Consider the following 27,958-nt stretch of genomic DNA (forward strand, 5'->3'; position numbering starts at 1 on the left):
TAATATATTATATTAATAATATAGACTACGCATATCTCACACCCAGTCATTAGATTCTTTAGTGGCTTAGTGTCAACATTGTAAGAAAGTGATGGCCAATACCCTCGTATATGGTAGAGATAAAGTGTGTGATATCTTTTTCTGAAATTGTTATTAATTTTCTCTCATCATCGCAATTTGTATGTTTATTTATATATCTACTAAGTTGTATAGGTTTTTATATGCTATATTTGTAAAATGATCTATCTCTCGGCTATCAGTCCATTTCTCTATAGGATCTACAATTTAACCACTCGTGTACCAAAATAAAACATTTTAATTCCATTTGTTGTTTATAAAATATTGTAATATTACAATATAATATTATAAATTCTGATAGAACTGTACGAAAAAAAAATTCAATTACTAAGACATTTATAGCTAAGCTGCGGTCGTGGCAGTCATAGGTAATATTTCGCAAAGAGTGAACCGGAAAATTCGTTTACCGGTCATGAAGGTGAGAGAGGGAAAGTAAACACAGAGCAAATATTACATGACGGACGCGAAAGCAAAAACAACACTATCCCTCGCGATGCCGACAAGACTTGCAGCGGAGCCCATCATCGGGCGGATGACGACGATTTGCAAATGTTCCTACTGCTGGTACTATTGCGGACACCCACGTCACCGCCGGCAGCGGCCTCACCGTCCGGCAACACCGACATCACCTTCTGCGCCGACGATATGTCGGAAATGTTTTCTTTTCGGACCGGCATCGACTTCTTCAGTGACAGCTGCCGCGACCGAACCGTCTGCTGTTCACCCGCGCTCACGCCACTGACCGTCGAGCACCGGCTGCTGGATGGCTTGGTGTCCGAGTCGTGCGGGAAACGCCACAGGAATATGCCACCATCCACACTCGTGCTCACCAAATACCGGCCGTCCGGACTCACCCTCACGTTGGTCACGACTCCCGCGTGGCCAACACCCACGTGTGTGGGCACCCCCTCGTTGTACAGCCAAACCTTAACCGTCTGATCCGAACTACCGGTCACGAAGTACTTGCCTGCATATACGACACACCACAATGTTGCGTTATATTAGATTATTTTATGTGTACTGTAGGTACGTCCCAATGAGTACCGTATAAATTAAAAAAAAAAAAAATTGTTTGTGCAGCATCAAATTGTCGACATTTTCGAGAAAACCAATGTTGTTATCATATTGGTTGTAAAAATATTGAAATTTAGTAAAATGTGATCGAGTTAAGAGCAGGTTAAGATTTTGATATTTTTGAGGATACCTATTTAAAAGCAAAAAACTAAAACGGATGGCATTTATGAGAATTAATCACCTATGTATAATATTGATTTCGATATAATTATTTGCAAGATTAACTAGGTAAGCTCCCAAAGTATTTATTTTTTTTTAATTCAAAAAATAAATCGCCTTAAAAAATGTAATTTTAATTTTAAAAATGGAATATTTTCAACGGTTTAATCGCAAAATCAAATTAAATTATATTGATTTTCTATCATATAGTATTAGGGTAGATGCGATACTTTTGGGACATTCTATATATTATACGTTATATAGGTCGACGACTGTAACAGTCATATTTAAAGCAACAAAATAGTGAATCAAAGCAGAGAAGTCAAAATAGTAAAACTTAAAAAAGCAAAATGATAGCTGAAATAAATGAAATATTTTTATGCAAATAATACAGCATAATATAACGTTAGTATTTATTAATATTATCTTAAAAAAAACATAAATTTTAGCTATTTGATTATAAAACTTAATATCGATAGGTAATTCCAATTTTTTTAACTAACGATGTTATATAATATATTAAATAATATTAAATTCGAAAATTGTGAATTATATACATTATTATATATATACATCGATCTGATCACTGATACTTATCGGTTTCAGTTCTATAATGATTGTTTTTTTTCTTAAAAAACTTCTGTTCTATTTTAAACCATTTATATCTACAGCGATAGCGTTTCGTCGAAATCAATATTAAAATCACCATCAAATAAAAGACTTAAGACTACAACACAGCATAAGTAAGACATTTCTCAGATATCGTCATAATACTCTATCAGCCGCTCCCCTGCCCGCCAAAAAATAAAAAAGGAAGAAAAAATGTTGGCCCTGTAGTCCCGCTCGTGACTATAGTGAGTAAGCCACGACGATGTGCACACATCGCTAAAATAATATTTTTTTTTTTATCGGCACATCGCTTTGCTAGCAGCGTTTCACAAACCTGAGGGCGTCATGTCCAACGAATTGACCGCGGCCACGGCGGATCCCTCGATCTCGCGGATCAACGACCCGTCGAGCGCCTCCCAGAACCCGATGTACCGGTTGGTGCCGCTGGTCAGCAACTGAGTGGCGTTCGGGTGGTACATGGCGCTCGTGAACACCGTGGACGAGAACATGATGGAGAGCCGCGTGTACCGGACGATGTCCCAGACGATGCACGTGCCGTCAGCGCTGGACGTGATGGCCTCGTGTCCCAGCCGGTGCAAGTCTATGGACGTGACGGCGCCCTTGTGCTCCTTGAGCACGGCCAACAGTATGCCGTCGGTGCCGTTGAGCTGCCACACGCGCACCTGCCCGTCGCCGCCGCCGCTGACCAGCTTGACGCCGTCCACGCACATGGCGATGGCCGACACGCCGTTGTTGTGGCAGTTGTGTATGGTGTACAGCGGCCGGCCGGTCTCGGGCGTGAACGACCGGATGCGGCCGTCGTTCCACGAGCTGATGATCTGCGTGCCGTCGTGCGAGAACAGCACGCCGGAACACGTGCAGTTCCGGACGGTGACCCGGAGCAGTTCCTGGAGCGTGTCCACCGACCAGACGCGCACGTCGTCCTTGCTGGCGGTGGCGAACACCTTGCTGTAGCCGCGCGGAAACGCCAGATCGTAGACGGCGGATGTGTGGCACGTGAACATCCGGGTGACGGCGAACGTGTCCACGCTGACGGTGAACAGCTCGCAACGGATGGTGCCCACCAGCGCTGTGTGGTCGCCCATCAGCTGTACGCTGGTCACGGTCGACTCGACGTCCGCCGACCGGACGGCCACCAGCAGCGGTCGCGTGGGCGCGGCCAGCCGCGTCTCGGCCGTTTTGTGCTTGGGCTGCTGCTGCTGCGCCTTCTGCCGGACCAGTTCCACGACGCCGTTGCCCGAGCCCACGATCATGGTGCCGTCGTCGCCGTACAGCAACAGAGACGTCACGCCCTTGCTGTACAGCTCCACGGTGACGCCGGCCGGCGGCCGCTTCTTGTTGCCGGCGGCCGTCGGGTACTTGGCGAAGCAGCCGACCAGCGTCGGCGACCCGGCCGGTATCTGCGCGGCCGCGTCCGCCGGAAAGTTCAGGGCGACCTTGAGCACGTCGCCGGTGCTGGTGCCGCAGTACGCGTACTCGTCCCGGCGGTCGATGGCCGTGCACAGGATCTTCCGCTTGATCTTGGCGAACGACGTGTCCAGCCCCTGCAGGTTCCGCTGCTCCCTGTTCAGCGTCCACAGCCGGAGCATGTTGTCGCCGGCCACCACGAAGCACCGGTTGCGCCCGTTCACCGCCCTCAGCACGGTCGATATGCCGGCGGTCGACTTCACCGACGACGAGCCGCACAGCACCTGTCTCTTGTCGATCTCGTACACGACGATGGTGCCGTCGTCGATGCCGCCCAGCGACATCAGATACTGTTCGCAGCATGAGAACGACACCGACTCGACGCGCACCATGTGCGAATCGTACTTGGTCACCGGCTCGCCCGTCTGGAAATCCCATATGATTATCGGCGACCGGAAACCCATGTAGTTCACCTGGCCGGCGGCCACGTATTTGCCGGTGTTGGACACCGTCACCGCCGATATGATGTTGGTCAGCCCCACGAAGAACCGCTGAGCCTTGGTCGACCAGTTGTACGCCGTCACGTTGGTGCCGAGAGGATAAATCAAGTGAACGCCGTCCGGGTGCAATATCAGACCGTTCAACGGGTTACCGTCGAAGCCGATCAGTGATTTCAACTCCAAATCCTGTACTACGATTTCTTCCATTTTCCAAAACTATATACGAAAACAAACGACAACGTAAATGTATAGTAAATCGTAGAAATCGATTTTCTTTTTTTTTGGTTTTTTTTCGTAGTCGAATATAGTTTCGTAAAATATTGCTTTACTCGATGTTTGTAAATCTATGGCAGCCAAAATATATAAAATAAATAAGAAAAAACAACAATAATGTACACGCGAATATAATATGTATTTTGAGTAATTGATGATGCACGCGTTTCATCGAGAATTATATTACACGGTATTAAAAAGTTTGAACATACGTTTATGTAAACTTTAATAATATATAATAAATCAGTAAATAGATGTTTAAAGAGCAATAATATAAGCGTATAATAAATATTACTGAACAAAATTATATGTATTTATAAACTGTTTCAATAATTTAAATATTACATATTCTGAACTTCTTTGAAATGTAAAAATTAAAATATGAACATAAAATATCGTTTATAGTAAAAATGTGTCACTGATTTAAATGACAATTTCTAAAATTATCTTAAAAAACTGACCATATATAATAATAATAATAAAATAGTCAAATATGATTAAAGAAAAATATATATAACTTTTAGATTACATATTATTTAAAGGAACATTTCATATGTTTAACTCTCACAAATCAAGCGTGTACGACTAGCATCATTAAAAACATTGTCGTATTAAGCATACTTAAAAAGTAAGTATTTATCACTAAAATTATTTGAAAAGTATGCTTTCTACAAGATATGACAAAGACATTCAAAATAAAGTCGAGTCTTTGATCATAAGATACACTATTTCTTCTACACTATATTAATTTATCATTACAAAAACAATTAAAGATGTATGTGATAGTCAAAAATGCAATGTCAAACATGTAGAAAACTGGTAATGTTAATAGCATCAAGTATTTGATGTTACTATAATACTATTATTTATAAATCTTGACTTACAAAAGACAGAGATAGATAGAGTCGTTTTGTGATGGCACCAATATGGTTTACAATAATTTGACAAAATGAGAAAAAAGAAGTATAGGTATATATTCTGTAAATTATCGCAGTCAAATATTATCTTAACTGATTTCAAGAAAGTCTTTATTAGTTGTTACCATGAGTATATTATAGTATGTATTTAAATTAATGATCTTGAATAGATCACTTAGTTTATTCACTTTTCAACCCATAAAAAGTAGAAATCCAAGTAGGACAATTTTAAATGTTGTATATCTGTTGATTAAAAAATTGTTTTCTGACATTTTATATTTTTTTTATTGAATACCTATTTATTTTATAGGTATTGGGTGGGATGCAACAGTGTCTTGATTAAATAAAATTACAAAAGTATTTAACAATATTATAATGTTATAATGCCACACGATTGTACTTGGCTGATTTCAAATTACAATACATTAGCGCCATCTATTCGTTGTTTCTTTGGCAACTTCAAATAAAACTATAAACTATCTACACCACATTTTAATAATATGTTAAATATACAATATAGTATGTCAATTTTATTGTTTCTTAGTATTTAATTAAGACTGCTTAATACTTAAAATGATGTAACTTCTCCCCCCTCACCACCAAACATGTATTTTTTCAATAGTAAATCAATAGTACAGTCTTACTCACTTAATATTAGCTTAATATAGCAAATTTCTGATCAGATTTTACAATGTGTAATAACCATTTATAATTTTATAAAAAACCGAATTATTTGCAAATTCAAAAGTAAAAATGTTGTCTATATTTTTTCATAATTATAGTTATAAACAAGTTTTTAGTATATAAAGTATTACAATTTAAAAATTCTCATAATTTGTTTAAAATTTAAAAAATCTAAAAACACCCATGAAATAACACAGATAATGTGCTTATTGCTTAATACCAATATTAAATATAAATACTTTATACAGTAGAGAGACATAGTAATAGCTACTATCTTCCATTTAGATTCTGAACAGATCGAATGTACATTGATTCTACAATGATTCTACAATTTTTTTTTTTTTTTTGTCTGTGTAGACCATAACTTGTCGCAATAATGTTATAATTTAAAACTTCAAGGATGGTTTCCGATGGCAAATTGAATATCTTTGGTGTATTTTTATAATGCATACTCAAAAGTAAGAAGTTTCCAGCAGTTTTCAAAAAAATCGGAAAACGGGAATTTTCAAGGGAGTTTTTATATTAGCGTTACCTTTACAAGGTATTTTGAAAATTCTAACTTTTTTTGAGTTATTTATAAACAACTGAAGTTTTCGATTTTTCTAAGTAGGTATGTATCTTTTCTTAAATGTCAATAAAAAAATGTTGAATGTTTAAAAAAACTTAAAAATGTAATACAAGGTTTCTTATAAATTTATTGTTCTTATTATAGTTAAAAAAAAAAAATCAAAAATCGTTAGTCACCAATTTTTTGTATAAGTGTTTAAATTTCAAATTTTTACGAAATACGTCAAATTTAAAATAAAATAGGTATTATTTTAAAGGTATTTATAACCATTTAAAATACCTACTAATTTTTGTTAATTTTTTTTTTTATATAAAAATCGATAAAGATTTAGTCTTTAAAATTTATATAGATATATATATCATTAATATAATTATGTATATATAAGTTTGGATGAAAATACGATTTAGTGATAAACTGATAGGTACCTAACTGATAAATAAATATTATTATTTTAAATAAAAAAGCGACACTAAAAATGAACAAAATAAAAAACAATTTATTTTATTCGAAGATTCTTGAAACAGTATCTGATCGCCTACAATATATTTTAAAACGTTGTCTTATCGACAATCGCCAGTCAAAATTATGAACTGTCAATGTAATCACTATATTTGTCGACGGATGGTCTCGTCACTGGCGACCGGGGCAATGTTTATGAAGTCGGGCTAGCCGTCGACCGTTGCGATTAACGTGTTAAAAATAATTGAGTACATTATTATTATAATAATAAATTATTAGCGATTTGGATTTTTTGTAATATTACTTCTTGGGTAATAAATTTGTGTTGATTTATCTGGACGATATTTTAACAGCCCGCGTATGAGAAACAGCGACGGTTATGGACGGTGTGAGGTAGAGGTGAAATAAATAAATGGTAAAAATATTTCAAGTTCAAAATATGTTTTTATCGTTTTGTTAGTTTTTGATGGAAATAGGGATTCAAAAGGCGATGCAGCTTTTTCGTACAAGTGTGAAGGTAAATCTACCATCGTTTGACTACGACTACCGCCGTTTACGGCGAAAAGCACACCGTCTCCGCTCATGAACTCCTGGTATTCACACACACTATTTTTGTTCAGCCCACGCCAAACGATCTGAAAATTAAACGCTACACCGCATGCGTCGGACGTTTTGTTAAAGCTCGCTTTTCAAACTGAGACAAGTACACACTTATCGTTATCTTATAAGCATATTGTATACTGTGTATGTATTTGAATAAATAGACGTAAAATCGCTTAAATCGATGTAGTACCTTATAGAATAGTAGTATACAATATATCAACATTGTAATATGGTAGAAGCTTTCTCGGTGTAAAAATGGATACACATTTTATTAAAGTTCACTGTTCGTTTAAGTACATAAATAAAGACCAAAACAAAATATCTTTTATGTACAAAAGTTCAATGTCGTCTTTGGAAAATCGAATATTACAAAACAGAGTGATTATTTTAGCAACTAGCAGACTGCAGATGCCAAGTGTAACTATTTTTACGAAATCCAAAATTCACTCGTAAAATAACGATTTACCATAAAATAATTTTAGATTTTTGTTTTAGCGTAAAATTACTAGTCGTAGAAACTTGAAACATATAACAGTTGTTAAAATTGGCATTTTAAAGGTTGTATAAATGGCTAAGACTATAATAAAACGTCCAGTATGATCATAATATTTCTTGTAAGTTGTAGGTAAATACATAGGTAGGTACATAATTAATATAGATACTTAGGTATAGAATTTATACTCGATTCACACGATGATCATTGTTTATTCATTTTTATAATGTATTAATTTAAATACATATACCTAATAAATTAATTTGTAGGTAAATAAAATATTACAATTAGGTACATTACAATCGTTTATTTTTTTTGTAAAACCTGTGGAATACTGTACAAAAAGTACAGTCGTACAGAAGACTGAATATTTGATATTTTTAATCAGGTTTAACTAAATAACTAGAGGGGCACACGTAGGTACTACGTATCGAGTAGGTAGATATTATTATTGTTTAAACAATAATACATCAGACAGCATAGTAGTTTCTACCTATACTTATAAGTACTAAAACGAAAACATACAATAGGTAGATACATTTTCAAACAATTTTCTTTACGAGAATGTCAATATTATTAAATTACGAAACACGAGCCATAGGACGTGTACAAGTCGTACAACAATCCATGTCGTGCGGTAGGTGTGTAATCTTTATATATATATCCATAATGTACATTGTACAATGTTAGTAAATATTGAACGATATCACAAATTGTGGGCGGCAGCTATTTCGTTATCAACACAACACGCCTTATCAATCTTTCCGTGTCCTCGTATTTGTGTTATCAATGATGCACTGCGCTAAATCCAACGTAATACGCGATACTTCAGATATTTGCGACAGTCAAAAACTGCTGCTGAGCTTATAGTTATGGATTCTATTGACTATAAAAGGGATTTCGTTTTAATAAGACGTAGTGCAATGTTACTCTGATCGTTCCTCCGAATCGTTAATTTCATCGTGCGTACGATGTCTCGTTAATCGCAGCTGGTTTACCTATTTTATTCAAACGTTACTCGAGTGTTAGCGGAAATTGTGCATACCTAATAATATAGATTATCAAGATTTTTGGGTGAATCACACTTGTTCAAATCCAAGGTAACAACTTTATCTGATAATATAGTATATACCATGCCAAATCGTCTATTATCTGTGCCCGTGTACAAATCTTCACATCCGTTGTTATTCGTTGAGTTATTTTTTTTTTTTTTTAATATTATATACCTACATAATATAGTATGGTATTTAATTGAGTATAAATTGTGCATTTTTCAATAAAGCAAACGTATAACAATTGGCAAAGTTACACAGAACAATATTTTTAATTTTTTTATACAACCTACAAATATCATATTCAAAATAATTATCTAAATAGATACCTTTAAATGCTACTTAAATATTTTAAAACCATTTACAGTTTCAAAAAAATATTTTTTTATTTTTAAGACAGTTAAGGTTAATTAGTATATTATATTATATGAAAAATATTGTGTTCTTTGTATGCGTCTTAAGTGTTGTTTTGTTATCCACTAAGTATGTATAAAAGACACCGGCTAAGTGTCTGACTAATTCATATTACACAGCAATCAATCCTACAGCCAAAACTGTTATACCTAACTAGAGACTTAAATTTTTTATGGTATTTACATGCCATCAAATAAGAGTGCATTGAGAAAGGATTTTCTAAAACTTGTATTTTAAAGATTAGGGATTTTTTGACTCCTGAAAAAGAATATTTTTTTAATTATATAAAATGTCCATTGTTTATAGAAAATAAAGTAGCTATTATGATAGAATGTCATTTTCTATTTGATCAAAATCATCCATTAATTATGTTCAAAAAACCTGTGTACCTAGTTATATTTATCTGAGTCAATATAAGATAAATCCACAGGTTTTTAATTTGTCATCATGGACAACTGATCTGTTTAGGATTAGTTCGTTATAAAATTATTATTATTATTATATAATACATATTTACTAGTATGTTTATTCAATTATTTAATAAATTGCAGTGCTTCCTCTATCATGTGTTCACGCTTTCACTTATTCACAAATTTATGTATTTATATTTTTTTAATATTTACTTTAATAAAAAAAATTTTAAGATCATAATATTTTTAAAATTTTAATTTAACAATAAAAAGAAATATAAATATACAAAATCTACCTACATTAAATTTAATATAAATAATTATACATTTCGCATAAACAAAAATGTATGAATAATACTAAAACATGTAAAAATGATTAATAAATGCACGTGTATTGTAGGTAATAGATATATGAATACAAATTTTTCACTCACTTATATACAGACTCCATGTTCATGTATTCTTTAATTCGAGTTTCTCAAGACGTTTCCAATTGATACCTCTAATGAATACCTTCTAAAAATGTTATTCAAATGTTAAGTAGACAGTTTTTTAGTATCACTCCTAGGTAATTGGCTGTAATAAATTAAGTAGGTAAAAAATTATAACTTATCATTTGATCTTATAAATTTTATTATTTTTGATACATTATTAGACCTATTATATCAAGGACTTTTTATTAAGGATTTATTATCAATTTTATTTCATTAAAATGAAAATTATTGAAATTTATATTAAGTATTTTAAATAAGTACCTATCAAGTTAATAATTTAACAAATTCAATAACCTCTAGTTGTCTACTCATAAATTTTATTGTAATTGTACATTTTGTAATTATTATTTTGATCTCGCTTATAGGTATGGCATTTCGTAGACGAAGTACATCAGGGTCTAAACCACAGCTTAAAGAAAAAGTTGTACAAATTTATGAGTCATTTTTTAAAGTAAGTGAAACTTTTAATATTTTTACCATCAACTCTTTTTTTGATTTAACCATTTAAGCTTTATATAGGTCTACGTTTAGATAGAACATGTTGTTGTTAAGTTAAACATTAGGCAAATCATATAAATTGTAACATTTTTACTTTAAAGTTTAGCCTAACTTTTCAAAAATGCCAATAAAAAATATATAAAATACATCAAATTGAATCTGATTTTAATAATTATGATTATTTTAAATCAATTTATTTTCTTGATAACTTTTGTATGTAATTTCTTAAACATAAGTTCTATTTTATGCATTATTTTTAGGGCCCGGATTTATATGCATTTGCATGTTTTTTCTAAACAGTCCAAAATATAGCTAGATAAGCTACAAGTTTAAATTATAGTGAATAGATCTGAAATATAAAGTTTTATTGCATATTTTATCATTTTTTGACATGTACTGCATAATTCTGTATTTTACGATTTTTTTTATTGCATATATACGGTTTTTAAATGCATAATATATAATTAGGTTAGGTTAGTTAATTATTAAAATAACGTATTTATGATTATATATTTTATAGTCCATATAATTTGACAAAGTCATATTCTTATTTTATCTGAAACCTATCAAAACAAGTAGTAATCTGTTATTGAGTAGGTTTTCTTGAATCATACATTAGTCGTTCTTATTGTGATCCAAGTGCATGTAATTTTTATTTAATTTAATTTATTTACATTTGAAATGCTGAAATTATTATAAAAAAAGCGGATAAGTGGGTACTTCTCTGCTGTACATTAGGTGCCGTGTGGATCACTATTATATATTATAGGAGTGTTAAATTTGAATCCAATGATAGGTATCATTGTATACGAAAAACGATTCTGAACGAAGATGATTTGTCAGCCTAGGATATAATTTCCAGTGGTCGGTGAAAAGGTGGTTTATGTTTTAATGGCCTGAATACGCCAAAGTTTAAGTTCTTTTATAATTATTGTTAGCTAAACTTATGAAAAATCTTGTATTAAATTTTCAACTCTTAGCAACTTAAACAAAATTTTTATAAATTATACCTACAAAATAATTTGCAAATATTCATGATTTTGACGAATTTTTGTCAATATTTGAACTTTAAATGCTAATAAAAAAAAATTGTGCCTATGTATTCTTATAATTTTTAAATCACTATAAGAGTAACTTATGAGAAACTTTGTATTAAATTTTCAAGTATTTTTATTGGGCCAAAAAAATTTTATCGGCACTTCAAAAAAAAAAATTTCAAAAAAATCGAAAATTTAACTGTATATAGGTAACACTAATATAAACATTTGGTGAAAATTTCAAGTATTTACAGTGATTAGTTTTTGAATTACAATCATATAAAAAAATCGATTTAGTCGAAAACTGGTTTTGTGTAAAACTTCCTGTTTTTCCGTCACTTTTTTTTTTGTTTTTCTCGGTTTTTTTGAAAACTGTTAGAAAATGTTTACTTTTGACCTCTATAATGCACCAAGGATATTCACTTTTCCATCGGAAACCACCCCTAAAGTTTGAAATTGAAGCATTATTTCGACTAGTTATGCTGTACACAGACACAAAAAAAAACACACATCATTGTAAAATCAATAGGTACATTCATCACTTCTTTCAGAATCTAAAATGAATCATACAAATATAATATAATTATAATATGTAAACATAAAAAATAATGATGGTAAAAAAAACTTTTTTTTATCAATTTTTTTCGCATATTTTTTAATTTATAGAGTATATTCCTACATAATAAAAGCATTAATGCATATTTTTGAAATTTTTAGAGCATATATTATAAATCCGGGCCCCAATTATTCAATTATAATGAACAATGTATAATACTTGAACATTTGTACCTATATTTATATTTATTTTTTTTCTGTAGGGTGAAGATGTCTCGAAAGATAATGATAATTTTTGGGATGAATTTTTCTTACTCAAACCTAAAGTATGAATTAATTTAATTCAGTGTCTATTATTAACTAATTTACATTCTGAATACTTTAGATATCATATATTGAGACAGAAATGGAAAAACTAAGTATTGAACAATTGATAACACTTCAAGATAATATTAGACTATTATTTATCAAATGTATCACAGCATTTGAATGTCAACATCAATTGCGTATAATATTCTCATTAAAAGTAATATCAACGTCTATTTAATATTATAATATAAGGTTTAATACTATTAATTTAACAGTTATGTATTACTATAGTATTGCTTTTATACAGTTTTTTATATACATATATTATATTAGAGCAAACCTAATATTTGAATAAATTCATTCTACTCAAATTAAAAAATATAATTAAAATTTATATTTTTTATAATGATTTTTAAAATATACTTTTGGTTTAAACAAATTATGTTAAATAATTATTGCTTGCAGAAATAAGAAATATTTATTAAATTCCATTTATTTTCTAGTGATTTGTATCAACAAATATTTATCAATTTCATATCTAGTTAAACTGCCAATTTAATATTTAAAATATTTTATTGTTTAATATCTAATGTACATTATTATACAATCAGTTTTAAGGTATCAAATAATTCTATGGCGTGCTGATGATTGTCTAGAAAACATGTATATAATTGGTGATCGGGTTGGTGGGTAAACAAATAAACTTATTATAATATTATATAGTAGCATTATGAATAAAAACTAACTAATACTTAAATAAATATAATAATATAATAATAGATATATTAATATACATAAGATTATGGGGATATATAATCAATTAAAACTAGGCTACATTTTAGTTATTGTATTAATGAAACTTAAAAACTAATGATTTTAAAGGATAAAAATTATGTAAGGGGTAACCAATTATTTTCCCTAAAAGACATTTATCAGGCCCTAAGACTAAAATTTTTTTTTTATCTTGCTTTTACACTCACTAGAAAAACATTTTATACTTTAAATTGACCACGGAAAACTTTGTAAATTTCTAATGTAGCCCTGCGGTGATATACTAGGGGGTGATGTGGGTGATAAATTATCCTCAGACTTTTTACTTTTTTACATACTGTGTGAACTGATTATAAAAACTAAAAATATTACTATAAAATAAAAATAATAAATATAATGTGTGAATTATTATAAATTATGAGGTATAAATGTTTTTCTGTTTATTTTACTTCTTAAAATTTGTGATAATTATAAAGTATTTATATAACCTCCCACAAACCCAAAAATTAGCCATAGTTACACCACTGTGACTTTCCAAAAATATTATTTAGTAACCTTTAATAGTTATTATATTTTAAAAATATTTTATTAATTTGTGTTCCTATAATTTTTATAGTATTTATAAATGTATTAATTTATTTATAATTCATTTAATTTTTAGACGTTGACATGTTTAGTAAGCAGTCTATACAAAAAATTTAGAATCAACCCTACATTTGAATTCATTTCTATTTTGGTGATACCAAAAGACACTGATATGGTTTTTGAGAATTTATTGGGGAAATGCAATATAATGTTACGTGGTAATGAAATGATCATTTTTTTTTTTTACTTAATTTAAAAAAATATCCACCATAATTTATTTTTTATTGTATTTATTTTTTAAATTCTGTAACTATATAGTTTCATCAAATTAAAAAAAAACCTATTATTTACTTCATTAATTGAAATTCATAAAACTGTTAAAAATACCTGAACGGCAGTAATACAGTAAACTTTTTTCTTGTATTAACAAATAGGAATTTGCATTATATGATAAGGATTCTTTTTTTATAATTTTTTATGTATATATTGTAATTGAATACGATACATAATGCATTTTTTTAATTGATTTACAAATATTCTAAGACAAATTTAATTCAAATATAATCTAAGAGTATAATACAATATCATATTGCTTAATTAAATATCAATCAAGTGTTTCTAAAATGAGGTCTCTTAGTAAATTACTATTAAATTAACCATATTTTAATTTTATAAAAGTTCTTAAATTGCGAAGTTATTTCCTGTATTAAATTACTTATTGCTCTATTTAACAGTTTTTATATTTGTTGTAAGAATTATTAGTTTCCATGTAGAAATCAAAATAAATATATTATTTTTATAATTAATATATTATATTTTAATGTTACATATAAAAAATAATAATTATGTATATTTTTTTATTTTAAGAACCTGAATGTGTTGTTGTTAAAGACCTATGTCTACAATTTTTACTGACAATCGTTACTGGAACCGACAACCTCAATGAAAACCCAGCTCTTCGCCATTTGATGTCTAACAGTGTTTTTGAACCTTTAACAGAAGTACAAATTAATATAAGTAATTAAATGACTTACCAATATAATTTTTTTATAGGTTCTTTCAAATAATATATACCGAACATATCATGGCTATGATTCTATTTTGCTCTTGACATTACTTATGAATGTTGAAACTGCTAAGAAGACAAATCCATATGTAGTCAAGTTATCATTGTTAGACAAAGAAGACACTTTAAATGGTTATAGCCAGGTAAGAATAATAAATTATAATAATTATATTACTCATTAAAACTAATTGTTTTAAAGAATTATACAATATAAAGTGTTCTAGAAAAATGAAAACTGATTATATCAGTAACAGTCTGGCTGTAGTCCAAGTGCAGTATAGTTAGGGTTGTCAGATTTTAAAATCACCAAACCGGGACACCATATTAATAAATAACCTTTTTTTTTTTTTAGTAAAATTTTATAGAAATAATAAATATCCATTATTTTATTTAAAATTAATAAACCAATACATTACTTTTACATAAACTACATTTATTTCATTTACATTTATTAGTTATTAGCTAGTAATGATATTATGTACATTGTACAATATTATTCCATGTTTTGTTATTAAATAATACAATATTAAAGTTATTTTTGCTCAGCTTCCATTAACCTAAGTATAGTGTGTAGTATTATAACTCATGAGTTATAAAAGTAACAAGATACAATGCAAATACAGTTCAATATTTATTAATGCAGCTTTCTTACTTTATTAATGTTTTTAATAAATATGTTGAGCACATCATTACTTTATAATATTGCATAGGTGATAAAATTAAATTAATACAGAATCAGACTGACATATTATGTAGATGTAGGTATTAATAATAATATGGATGTTAAAATTTTTAATAACTGTGTTTCGGTATGATGTTAATATGACAAATTTTTATGTACGACGTAACAAACTGGACATGAATCTTTTGTTCAATACAAAACAGAAATGATAGCCTTTGACATCAACTATACTGACCAGCCAACTTGATCTCCCTTCCCATTTATCTCTTGCGTAAATTTACTAAGTTGTAATGTCTTTATCTTGTCATGGTAGTTGGTGATATTATTGACAGGCTGCTGTATATTTTACTTTTGTAGACTATGTCAAAAACGCTTTTCATGCAAAATGCACTTATATAAATACTTAATACTAATTACTGTAGTATTAGTAGATTTGTAGAATCAATACTTTATCATCTACCATCTATATTTTATTTATTTATTCATATGGCATAACAAATCAATGTTCCAGCAAATATAATTATTTTTAATGATGAAAAAACAATAAAATAAATTATAAAACAGAAATTAAATTAAATTGAGATTAAAAAGGTTATAAGGATGTATAACATATATAATATAATGAAGCGTGAACAGTTTACAGGTGAATGTCCAGTTCCCTTTTCCACTTTACTACTTCTAGTGTCATCACGTGGATTCCTTCGATACCTTAGTTAGATTTCCTTAATTGACATTCCTTTTATAATGTGATTTATGATTTGTCTATCATTGCCACAATCACATGCTGGGCTGACTTGAAGTCATTATTTAAACATCATATCAGCCCAACAGTCATGGCCTATTCGAAAACGATTTAGTACAGACAACTCATGTCTAGACAGTTCTATACCCGTAACTCCTTGATTGGGGTCCATTGTTTTTGATTAGTATAGTAGAATTATTGTCATCTTTTGTGTGTGTTTCTAGTAAGGCAATTACATCTATTCTTTCCTTGTTTGTGATATTGGTTAGAACACTTCACTTTAGAAATTCCTTCAATGTTGAAATGACAGATCCTAAGACCTTCACCAACATTAAGTGTCAAGTGGTCCTTAAAAGGACCGTTTTCGGTTGGCATTACTACTGTTTGCTGAAGTTAATTTGAAATTCTGGGCATCAGCGCCTAGTGGTGGTATTGATACATTAGTTATTTGCTTGATCTCATGGATTTTAGCAAACTAACGTATGCAAGAAGGACTACGAGCAAGCTACCATCATCCTCCCCTTCCATCTAAATTATATGTATATCCGAGAGTTGTTATACTGAACATTTGAGTTTGCCATTCAGTGCCTATTATTATTAAGAATATATAATAAAATATTGATTAAATTATTATAAAATTATTTTTTTAAAGATTATAAGATGGTCATTAGAAGAAATTTGTCAACAATATAGATCAGAAGAAATAGCACAGTACTCAAACAATACATGGTTTAATACATTTACATCAGTTGTTAGCAATATGTTATTTGTACCAGATACTATTGAAGAACATAATATTGAGTTGCCTCAAGAAATCAGGTATCATTTATCATATATTTTCTTATTAATTACATTTCTGCCCACTTTTCTATGCAAATTAAAAAAAGATATTATTAATTATTATTGACTTAGCAAAACCCTACTGATATTTGTAACACTTATCATTAATTTATTAAGAAATCAACAGTTTAAATACTTTACCAATAATAAAAACATATGCATTAAGTATTAAAAAAATTGTACACAAATAAATTAGATAAATAGATTATTACAATATATTTTCATAGCTGAATTGTGTTAATTTAATTCCTTAGGGTAATTCACATGAATTCAAATGAAATAAAATACATGCCAGCAAAAAAGTATTCTCTGAGTAATTCCTTAACCAGTTTCAGGGAGTGATAGAATTTTGTAAGAGAAAAATGTTTAATAAAATGTAAAAAAAAATGGCTATTGATAGATTACAAATACTTGCTTTATTATTTCTCTTTCTCTCTCTCTCTCTCTCTTTTTATATTCAATCCTGAGATTGGTTTTTAGCAATTTTACTTTCTTCCATGTTACTTACATCTTTGTTTATCAATTAAATTTAAGGTCAATGAGTGGGATATTAATAGCATTGTATGAAGCTGTACATTATAACAGAAATTTCATGACTACATTAACACATTGTCATTCATCCAATAACTATGAGTTACATCCCAGTGTTATGCAACAGACACAGTCAGTTACAAATAATCCTGATCTCAAATCGCCATCAGATAATCAATTCTCCAATCTTCTAGTCACATTTTTTCAATATTGGTAATTAAATTGTTACTGGACCATTTGTTTTCAAATTCTAATCAATTTTTCCATCTTTTTTATAGTTCAATTGTAATGCAGGACACAAAAACTGAAGCAAATGCAAATAATTCAATGCTTTGCTTTGTAATATTGTCTAGTATTACTGATGATCAATTTGCTAATTCACTTATGCATGATGTAAATTTACAATTTAAAGTTGATCTATATAGATCACCTACCAGACGATATATGTTTGTTCCGGACAAGTCACCAAAACCTTTGGCTGCTGCTCTATTAGGTAGTATTATACTGTATTTAGTATTACCAAAATTATTTAATGATGTTTGTAATTTAAATTATTATTTTTGCTTATTAAATAATAACTTTATTCATTATAATTGTTTCATAAAATTTTTGTACTGTATATGTTGTAGATTTGATGATCGAGTTCATGTTAGGACACATGATGAAAAAATTGCCACTTGATCAATACATGAAATGTATAAGCATAATTCACCGTATAATATGTTATCAAAAACGAAATAGTGTACGTTTGTGTTACAATTGGAAAGATTTATGGAGTTCTTTAATCACTGTGTTAAAGTTTTTGATGACATATGAACATCAACTTTCACAAGATATAAATATTTATGATTTAGGAATACAAGTAAGCATATTTTACTAAATATATACAAAACTTTAAAAATATATATATATATGTAATAAAATCACCTAATTTAATACATGATTTTGATTAACAGATTGTAAACATATTTAACTTATTCATTACCTATGGTGATATGCTACTTCCATCACCTAGTAGTTATGATGAATTATACTATGAGATTATTAGAATGCATACAGTTTTTGACAATATATATGTCTTATGTAAGTGTTTATAAAATTATAATATAATACACTTAATATATTTTTTTATTATTATAAATTATACCATTATTTAAATTTGAAGTAATTTTTCATAGTCATTAATAAATAATAATAAATCATTATAATATTATTAATTTATGAGTTAAATCAAAACTTTTATTTAATATAAACGATCTTTCATAAGCTAAATGTTCTAATAGTTGTATTTAAAAACAAAATGTAGTATAGCTCTTGGTTATAAAATAATTGTGTTTACCAAATGGATGAATGAAAAGTAAAGTGTATACGTAACAGAAGTGCACTAAATTAAATTATACATTTCTTTTCAATTTAGTTTTGACTTATAGTTTTATGACTATTTTATTGTATCAATTTAATATTTATACATGGATAATTTTAATATGTTTTCGTACATTTTAGCATCAAGAAATTCTTCAGCTATTAGTGAACACAAATTATCTGCCACAAAATTATCCAATTGTTTAATCAATATCAGGTAATATATGTTTGAACTGTTTTTAAAACTATAGTTCCTGAAATTAAATTAAATACTCTTGAATTTTCAGAGCTATAATCAATCATTATATACCAAAAATCGATAATTGGTTAGAAAAGAATTCAGTGACTACTCCTGTTGGTGAAGAAGTAACTATTTTTTTCTAATATTAAATTTTTTTTAAACGTTTGTGTAAACTAAATTAAATAACTTATACCTTTTGAATTGTTTTATAATAATAAGGAAACAATATAAAAATATATTATATATCTAAGAATACCTTTAATTAGATATAATATTTAGATTAAATCAAAAAGCTTTATTTTATTAAAACTTGATAAATAAAAGTTAAATTAATTCTCCAATATCATAAAAACTGCTACTTATTACATTTTTATTCAATGAATGCAATGTATAAAGACCTGCTTTCATTTTTTACTTATATAAAAAAACATGAAATTTAAAAAAAAATTATTAATTATAATATTGACTTTAATTTTGTTATAATTTCATTAAAAATAAAGTCATACTAATAAACTGTACTGCTATTGTTTAGAATGCATTTAAAATGTCATTATGTGTTACGTATTTTACTTACAAAATAATTTTTTTTTTTTTAAGATTTTAGAAGTTGTAAGAAATAATTATGATACACTGACACTGAAACTATTACTTGATTGTTTGGGAAGTTTTGAATCAAACAAGTCCAATCATGATTTGTCAAGCTCATCACTTATCAAACTAATGGTTAGCAAAGTAGTCAAGGATACACGGCAATCATTAAAGCATTCCAACACTGATCTTCAACAAATTCTTCAGAACTTTTCACTTTACACTAATCCGTCATAATATTTTATGAAACAGTATTAATATTATATTCAAAAACTATTTATTTAAATATGATCAAATGCAATTTTAGAAACCTTTTTAATTGTGTTGCCTTTTTATAATTGTAAATTAAAGGACATCACAACACTATTTTTTCTTTCAATTTTAAGTTATCGGTGTATTATTGTAGTCAATACAATGAAAAACGTTTTGGTAAAAATCCAGAAATAGTATTTCAGAATTTTTTTTTTCATAATCTTAAGTATATTTATGTGCTTAAGTGGTGTGATTTAAAATTGAATTTATCTTGTTGTTATATACGTCATATTATAAATTATAGTTTAGTAAAATTAATGAATTTGTGACCCGCATCATGTTAACACACAAACCAAATTTTATAAATTTTACAATATTAGTTCTGTCTACTATGAAAAAACTAGAAAGTATATCAAAGTTATAATTACACCAGTGTCATAAACACAAAAAATACTTAGGGTTACCTAAAAAAAAATTTTAAATATTATATTTAACGATTGAAATTATTGTGTTAATATAAACACTTTTGCACGTAAAATATACACCACTGTTCTGACTTCGGCTCTATGACATCATACACATATTTTCAAACTCCTGTATCTCATTGAATAATAAGTGTTGTGTATACTGTATACTGTATATAAGTGTGAAACTCGCACCATATTTCTTAGATAATGACATACATCAAATCTAAGCAAACTTGTTTTTAATGCTGTGATGTCCTTTAAAATTGGAAATGATTGAACGAATTAAATATTATATAATAATTCTCATTGAATGATTTTTTTTCTTCAATTAATTTAAACTTTCTTATAAGTCATGTTTTTTGTTTATTATTATTTATTTATTATTGTAGGTAAACATTTACCAAAATTGTGTTATAAAATATAATCGATTCTATCTGAAATTATAAAAAAAAAAAATGTGTGTCAAACATATTTTTTCTTAGATGAATTTTTCATAATATGAACAATACTCATTGATTTGTATAAATTAAAAACAAAATATATGCTATTTATATATTATAATTTTTTATTAACCATCAAAACTCTATATACTACATTAATTAATATTACCTAAATATTTTTGGTAATTTTATTCATCACCAGAATAAAGAAAATGTAGAAATTTATTTTTTAATGATAGAAGACATAATTGCTACCAACATATGACTTACAGCAGACAAATTGTGAAATTAGTTAATTATATTTAATTTTAAATCCTTATTTACTAGATTATAAAAACAACTATTACCAGTTATGATCTGATTACATAAATTGTTTCCAGTAATTTGGCTCTTCTAACATTTTTATTAGTGGTCTGAAATTTAGCCACCAGGATTGATCGTTGGTTCTTTTTCTGTAAATTTGTGTGATAAAGATAGAATATAAAAAATAACTACAATTATTATTTTTAATTAAATTTGTTTTTCTAAATTAATAATTGGTAATATTACGCATTGTTAATAAATTTAAAATCTTCTAGTGGTGTGAATTTGAAATCACTTCTTATTAGACCCAATAATACAGCTGAATTTGGCAATGTCATCTGTTCTGGATGTTGAGCTTCTATGTTATTTATCCACTCAACTGCCAGTTGCCCTTCTTTTAGAGCAAATGACCTATCAAACGGACTGGGTACACCACCAGTTGCAATGCTTCCTATAATGAAGTGTTTAATTAAAACTTAGTAAGAATACTATTAATACTTGAAATTACTATCAATATTTCACTTCTAAGTACTTATTCAAGAACAAGTTTTAATTATTTTAATGAGTATTTTTGAACATTATGAATATATAACTGTCAAAATAAATTGTATAATAATAAAATATTATGTTGCTTATAGTATAAAAAATAGATGTGTATAAAAATACACATAGTTTTAATCAAGCTATGATAACTAAAATTTCAAAAATACAATCGATAAACAGCTCTAAGATCAATTAAATGTAAATAAACAATATTAGTAGGTACAGTAGGATAAAATTACCTAAAATAGAACTTCTAGTGACGAACGATGTTTTTCCTTCTTCAGTCAGTAGCTTATTTATAAAATTCGTGGTATAATTTTCATTGGCTTTTTCAGATCTATAAAAATCAAGTATATTATTAAGCAAAATAATACATAATCTGCAGTATACCTAAAAATCTCAAAAAAATTGAACATGTACCTATAATACGTAAATGTATTGAATTATCTATGTGCCTATGCGATGTGAACTCTGTTAAATGACACCCTTTGTCTATTTTATCTTTAGTCAAACCTAGATCTATCCTCGCATATAAGAAACGTATTGGTAATACTATAATGCTGAATTTGAAATCCATAATATATGTGTAATCTCGGGAAGTCCCCGGGAGGCAGACATTCATAATTACGATTAATAGCTTTGTTAGTGCGATAATGTGGACTGTATGATTTTCAATAATAGAATAAAGTCCGTAGACGGTTTATGTCTTATGCCGGGTAACGGCCTACTATTTTGACATGAATATATGGTGACACAAATGTGCCGGCCGACGTAGGGCTCTTATAATAATATGTAGTACAATAATAAATCAATAAATAATAATGGTAATAATAATAATATAATAAAATAAAAAAGGTAATAAAGACCGTAAAGGGTCCGATGGTTTTATGATGATTCCGCGATGCAGGGGATGACCAACAGTGAACTGCCGGTGATGGTGAAAACTGACTGTGAGGTGTGGGCGATGATGAAGTGGCGTTGAGGTAAAGAATAGAGGTGCCGGTGATGAAAAAAAAGCTTTACATTAGGTACAACAAAAACCGCGTGAAAATGGCGAGACGGTGTAACGCACACACACGCGCGCCAGTAACGAGACGCGAGCACTGGTCGAAAGTTCGCGGTATGATTTACGTACGGATATCGTCAGCTACCTACGCTATCACGCCGTTATACGTAATCGCCTGAACAAGCATTTAGTTTCATTTTAATTAATATTAGTTCCTAAATTCCTGATAGAATATTTATAGAATTCTATAAGATCTTTTATTATTAAAACATGAATTCAGTTCTAATTGTAAAACTAGGTATTATGATTATGTGCTTTAATATTTTACGCAGTATAATTATTTTGATTGTGTAGTACAAAAAATAAAGTCGTAGGTACCTATTATAGTAATTTACCAACTAAACCAGTGATATTATTACTAGATATTATTCATGGATATATACTATCTAAATGGAAAATACATAAGGTTATAAATTCATAATATTCATAGTGTATATACTATATAAATTATAAATGTATAATATAATATTATGTACTATATAGATAAAATGTATGTGTCCATTGCCTATAAAGGTAGCAGTACCTACACTATAGTACAGCTGTTTAAATGAGGATATTATTTCAAAAGAATGATATTAATGTGCCTTTATAATAATATAATAGTTACCAAATATATCAAATGTCTTTTTACCTTAACACAAGTCCTCTGGTAATTTTTTTGGTGTCAAATTTTTCAACCATTCTATACAAGCAATCCATTAAATCTATGATGCTGTGCTTTTCTTCTAAAATATACGAAGCGTCTGCACCACACGCCAATGCTATATTTAAATTATTTATTATGAAATAAATTAAAGTAACAACTCAATAGTTACCTTACCCGTCATAGACGTTAAATAACCACATAATCCACCTAATATTTCAACCACAAAAACTCGTGGCGTATGACCTTCAGCCGATTGTCTAATTATGTCACACAACTATAATTTAAACATTATCAGTAGGTACCCGTGTATTAGTTTTTTTTTTTTAATTAAACTTTTATCAAAACAAATGCATTAATAACAATAATATACTCAATGTAGCTTAATATTCTTGGCTAGGTATATGAAATATTAATCTGAATAATCTAATAGAAAGTTTATTTTTTTTTGTTGCAACTTTTTCGTTCTAAATTATATTAATAAACTAATATACCTATTCAGTACGAAACCATAGGTAATAATTTATTTATATATGAATATTGAATCTTTTCAGCTTATGCAACCGTAGCGTTAGCACACCAATACCATTGTATTAACCATCTAACCACTCATACTGCACCACCGTAGTAAGGCCAACTCTCGCTTTTATTTACGAACGAAGATGGTGGAAATACTGGAAATTACCTTAACGATTTGATTTAAAGCTGTATCTGCTCCCAGTGAAAAATCGGTTCCTGGTACGTTGTTGCTATATGTAACTGGTACTACTACTAAAGGTATACAAAACTCTTTATACTTTTTCCGATAATCATACATCATTATACCGGTCTTTAAGGCCTGCAAACAAAATAAAATAGGTAGAATTTGATTAGTTTGAGTCTTGAATTATTATACTTCTGTTCCTCCAGCAATTATACACGAGCTAATATTTAAGTTTTTCATTTGCATCGCAACCTTTTTCATCATTTCCTCATCAGGAATTGTTCTTGTTATTCCTAACTTAACACCGCCTTGATTTAGCCAACCAATAACACTGGACCAATGAAGTTCAATAACCTATTTTTCATAAAAAAATCTTACAACTCGATTTAATATTTGTACACATTACACATGTATTCATATTTAATTCCCTTTTTCCAACAAACTTGAAACTAATACATAAATAACCAACTAATTTGAATAAAGTTACTTCGCCTTTTATTAATCCATCAATACTGAATTTCGCTCCAAGTACCCGATGTTTTGATGCTATTGTTGCTCGAACTATAGAATACATTAATGCGTTTATTCCGTTACTAGAGCCTCCAATATTCAATATTAAAGTTATTTTTCCCTAAAATATTTACTTTTATTGTTACTAAAATATAATAGTATTGAAAATAAAATACAAACTTCTAGATTAACGATTTCTTTGTGTATCATTTGTTTGTATGTCACTAAATTTTGTTCAAAACTCCTGAAAATGGTTCGTTTAAAAATATTAAATTATTGAACAAAAATACATTTCTTGAAGTCTTAATAAATTCGTTTTTATTACCTACTATATTAATTGTATTTTTGTAAATATATCGGTGCTAATTCAAACATACAGTACCCTATACGGCTATACCTAGTGGTCCCTCTTTACTATATTATAATGTGTGCGGTGCTCTCCGTCGGGGGTTTTTTTAAAACAACATGAATATTCTCAATGTTATTAGTTATTCCTAATTTCTATATTAAATTAATAATTATATTATACTAATTTTAATTTATTACGATGGAATTTAATGGTTATACCTCAAGTATATTATAAACATGAAATATAAGTAACTATAAATTAGGAATGACATTTTTATTTTAATGATATATTATCCAAAGTTGTTACTATTAAACGTACTGGCCTCGAAGTTTCAATGCCTTATCGAAATCTTTTTGTTCAATGGCGTTTGCTATTTCAAACGTACTTTTGACACATTTCATCAATGATTGATGTTCAATTGTATTAGCATTAAGACATACAACTTTTGGTTCAGATGTTTTTGTAGCTTCTAATAAACACAAAACAGCGTGAGCACCCATGCGTGATGCCTAATAAGTACAGTAAAAAAAAAATAAAAAAGCTTAAAAAATATAAGCTATAACGTCAAAATTATTTAGTAATAATTCATATTAGGTACCTACCAAAATTCTATCAAATGCTGAAGGACTTCCGCCTCTTTGAACATGTCCTAAAACAGTTACCCTAGCGTCTTGTTGTAATCTGTCTACTAAAACATTTTTGACCATTTCTGATGTAATAGCAGTACCATTTAAGTCAACTGCTCCTTCCGAAACAATTATAATGTTTAACCTTTTACCATATTTTCTTGCCTAAAAAAAGTTTTTTTTACAAATATAATATTTTGGATTAGGCATCAAATCGTATACTAAAATTAGTAAAATAAATTAAAAATGCTGAAAAATCTTAAAATAAAAAAATGCAAAGTAAAAGTTACACTTTTGAAGTACCTATCTACAGAGCTATCTTTGGCTTTATAGGAGACCTTGGGTACATAATGGTTAGGAGCTCTTTTAGAAGCCAAAACAAAATACCAATGTCAAATAACGATTTTACACGCTGATAATATTATTATAATAATATAATGATTAAAATATCAAGCCTGGCAATAAAATATTTAGCTGAGATATTATGTTACAACGTGAAGATGTAAATTATATTACTTTTCGGAGCCTCTATCGGTTGAGAACTTCATTAATTGGGAGGCTTTGGGCACGCGCCATTAGGATAAAGACAACATTGTCTATGGTTTACATGAATTATGATCATAATGATATTTAAACGATTTTTTAGTTAATTGAATTAAAGATATATAATATAAAAATGTTAACATACCCTTTGCACATGTTCACATAACTTATCTGGCCAATCCAATTTCTGCGGCCATTCCCTAATGAATAAGTAATCAGCTTCACACATCAACGCACTTTTGACAGCTAAATAACTGTATAATAGGGCACATATAAAGTAGTATTATTTACTTAAATCTTAAATCGTTAATACCTATTTAAATTACTATTACCCACAATTACGACCCATAACTTCCATTATAAACGTTCTTTGATGAGAAAATGCAGTGCTTACAATAGAATCTATTGCTTCAAGTATTCGATGAAGTGCTGTATCAGCACCAATGGTCATGTCAGTGCCGCTAAAATCGTTGTCAATTGATCCAACAATGCCAACCAAGTTTAAATGGTCAAATTTTTTTGAAGTTTCTTCATCTATCTCCCCTACACAGTTATTTATGTTTGTTATCAAAATTCAAGGGAAATAAACAATAATTACCTTTTCTTAAAAGTTCATCAATATAACTTGGCCATTCTTCACGAAAAATATTAGCACCAGACAAGGAACCGTCTCCGCCAATTACCACCAAGTTACCAATGCCAAGTGATATCATATTTTTAGTTGCTTTCATTCTTCCTTCTTTAGTCATAAACTCCATACACCTTTTTGTTCCAATAATAGTACCACCCTTAAATTTAACATTTTTTAAGTAAGAGGTACTTAATCTTAAAACCGACAACTTAAAACCATACCAAATTTAGAGTAAAAGATACGTCATACCAATTAGCTTTTGTTATATAATCATTGCCTTCAATTAGTCCATAATATCCTTCTTTGACAAAATAAACATTCGCGCCTAATTGAATTGATACTCTAACAACAGACCTTACTGCTGCATTCATTCCTGAAAATTACATCAATGTCTAACTATAAAGTGTTTCTATAACTGTAAGTCTATTAAGTGTTAATATCAGTAGGTATAAATGTATAATATAACGTGTATACTGCACAACATCTTTCATTATTGAATTCTTACCTTGAGAGTCTCCTCCACTAGTCAAGACTGCTAATGTTACACTTGAGTTCTTTCCACGTGGAAACTTCTCAAAAATCAATTTAAAATCATAAAATGACCTAAACATAAAAAAGTAGCAAAATGTATTTAATATTAATACAAATAAAGATAAGGATAGGTACTTACATTTTATTGAATTTTTCAATTAGATGTTTAAAAATATATAATGCACGTTTTAAATAATAAATATTTTGTTTGTTTTTATTTTAAGTGTAACTGTGTAACGTAATAAACAATAAATAACTATCAGATTCCTAATAAACATTTTTTATGCTTAGATAATATTTTTCCAAAGACTTAAAAATTATTCATTCAA

At 29.2% G+C, this 27,958-nt stretch overlaps 3 protein-coding genes across 4 annotated transcripts; 1 reads left to right on the forward strand and 2 right to left on the reverse strand.

Moving 5' to 3' along the window:
- Nucleotides 1-298: 298 nt before the first annotated feature.
- On the reverse strand, nucleotides 299-4,134 carry LOC114133062 (cilia- and flagella-associated protein 52-like). Its single transcript, XM_050207741.1, has 2 exons — nucleotides 2,255-4,134; nucleotides 299-1,045 (listed from the first exon to the last, which is right to left on the reverse strand). The coding sequence occupies exons 1-2, from the start codon at nucleotides 4,053-4,055 to the stop codon at nucleotides 600-602; spliced, it is 2,247 nt and encodes a 748-aa protein (XP_050063698.1). The 5' UTR covers nucleotides 4,056-4,134; the 3' UTR covers nucleotides 299-599.
- A 4,494-nt stretch (nucleotides 4,135-8,628) lies between these two features.
- On the forward strand, nucleotides 8,629-21,302 carry LOC114133061 (armadillo-like helical domain-containing protein 3). The gene is made up of 15 exons (XM_027998682.2): nucleotides 8,629-8,945; nucleotides 10,581-10,666; nucleotides 12,569-12,631; nucleotides 12,691-12,831; nucleotides 14,047-14,188; nucleotides 14,838-14,971; nucleotides 15,024-15,179; nucleotides 17,113-17,279; nucleotides 17,835-18,044; nucleotides 18,110-18,324; nucleotides 18,461-18,693; nucleotides 18,788-18,914; nucleotides 19,335-19,410; nucleotides 19,481-19,559; nucleotides 20,032-21,302. The coding sequence occupies exons 2-15, from the start codon at nucleotides 10,583-10,585 to the stop codon at nucleotides 20,257-20,259; spliced, it is 2,055 nt and encodes a 684-aa protein (XP_027854483.1). The 5' UTR covers nucleotides 8,629-8,945; nucleotides 10,581-10,582; the 3' UTR covers nucleotides 20,260-21,302.
- Nucleotides 21,091-27,862, reverse strand: LOC114133066 (ATP-dependent 6-phosphofructokinase-like). 2 transcript variants are annotated; one of them, XM_050208041.1, is made up of 18 exons: nucleotides 27,769-27,862; nucleotides 27,604-27,701; nucleotides 27,320-27,471; nucleotides 27,066-27,255; nucleotides 26,800-27,010; nucleotides 26,613-26,721; nucleotides 25,901-26,089; nucleotides 25,617-25,807; nucleotides 25,130-25,193; nucleotides 24,927-25,070; nucleotides 24,632-24,793; nucleotides 24,422-24,574; nucleotides 23,914-24,013; nucleotides 23,725-23,854; nucleotides 22,267-22,364; nucleotides 21,731-21,935; nucleotides 21,529-21,633; nucleotides 21,091-21,175 (listed from the first exon to the last, which is right to left on the reverse strand). In XM_050208041.1, coding segments are annotated over exons 1-17 (2,289 nt in total). In that variant the 5' UTR covers nucleotides 27,771-27,862; the 3' UTR covers nucleotides 21,091-21,175; nucleotides 21,529-21,542. The 2 variants fall into 2 exon arrangements, with proteins under 2 accessions (XP_050063998.1, XP_027854489.1); XM_027998688.2 differs by lacking the exon at nucleotides 21,091-21,175 and having other exon boundaries at nucleotides 21,462-21,633.
- Nucleotides 27,863-27,958: the final 96 nt, after the last annotated feature.

The sequence above is a fragment of the Aphis gossypii genome, chromosome X (assembly GCF_020184175.1).
Source record: "Aphis gossypii isolate Hap1 chromosome X, ASM2018417v2, whole genome shotgun sequence".
NCBI classification, from domain to species: domain Eukaryota; kingdom Metazoa; phylum Arthropoda; class Insecta; order Hemiptera; family Aphididae; genus Aphis; species Aphis gossypii.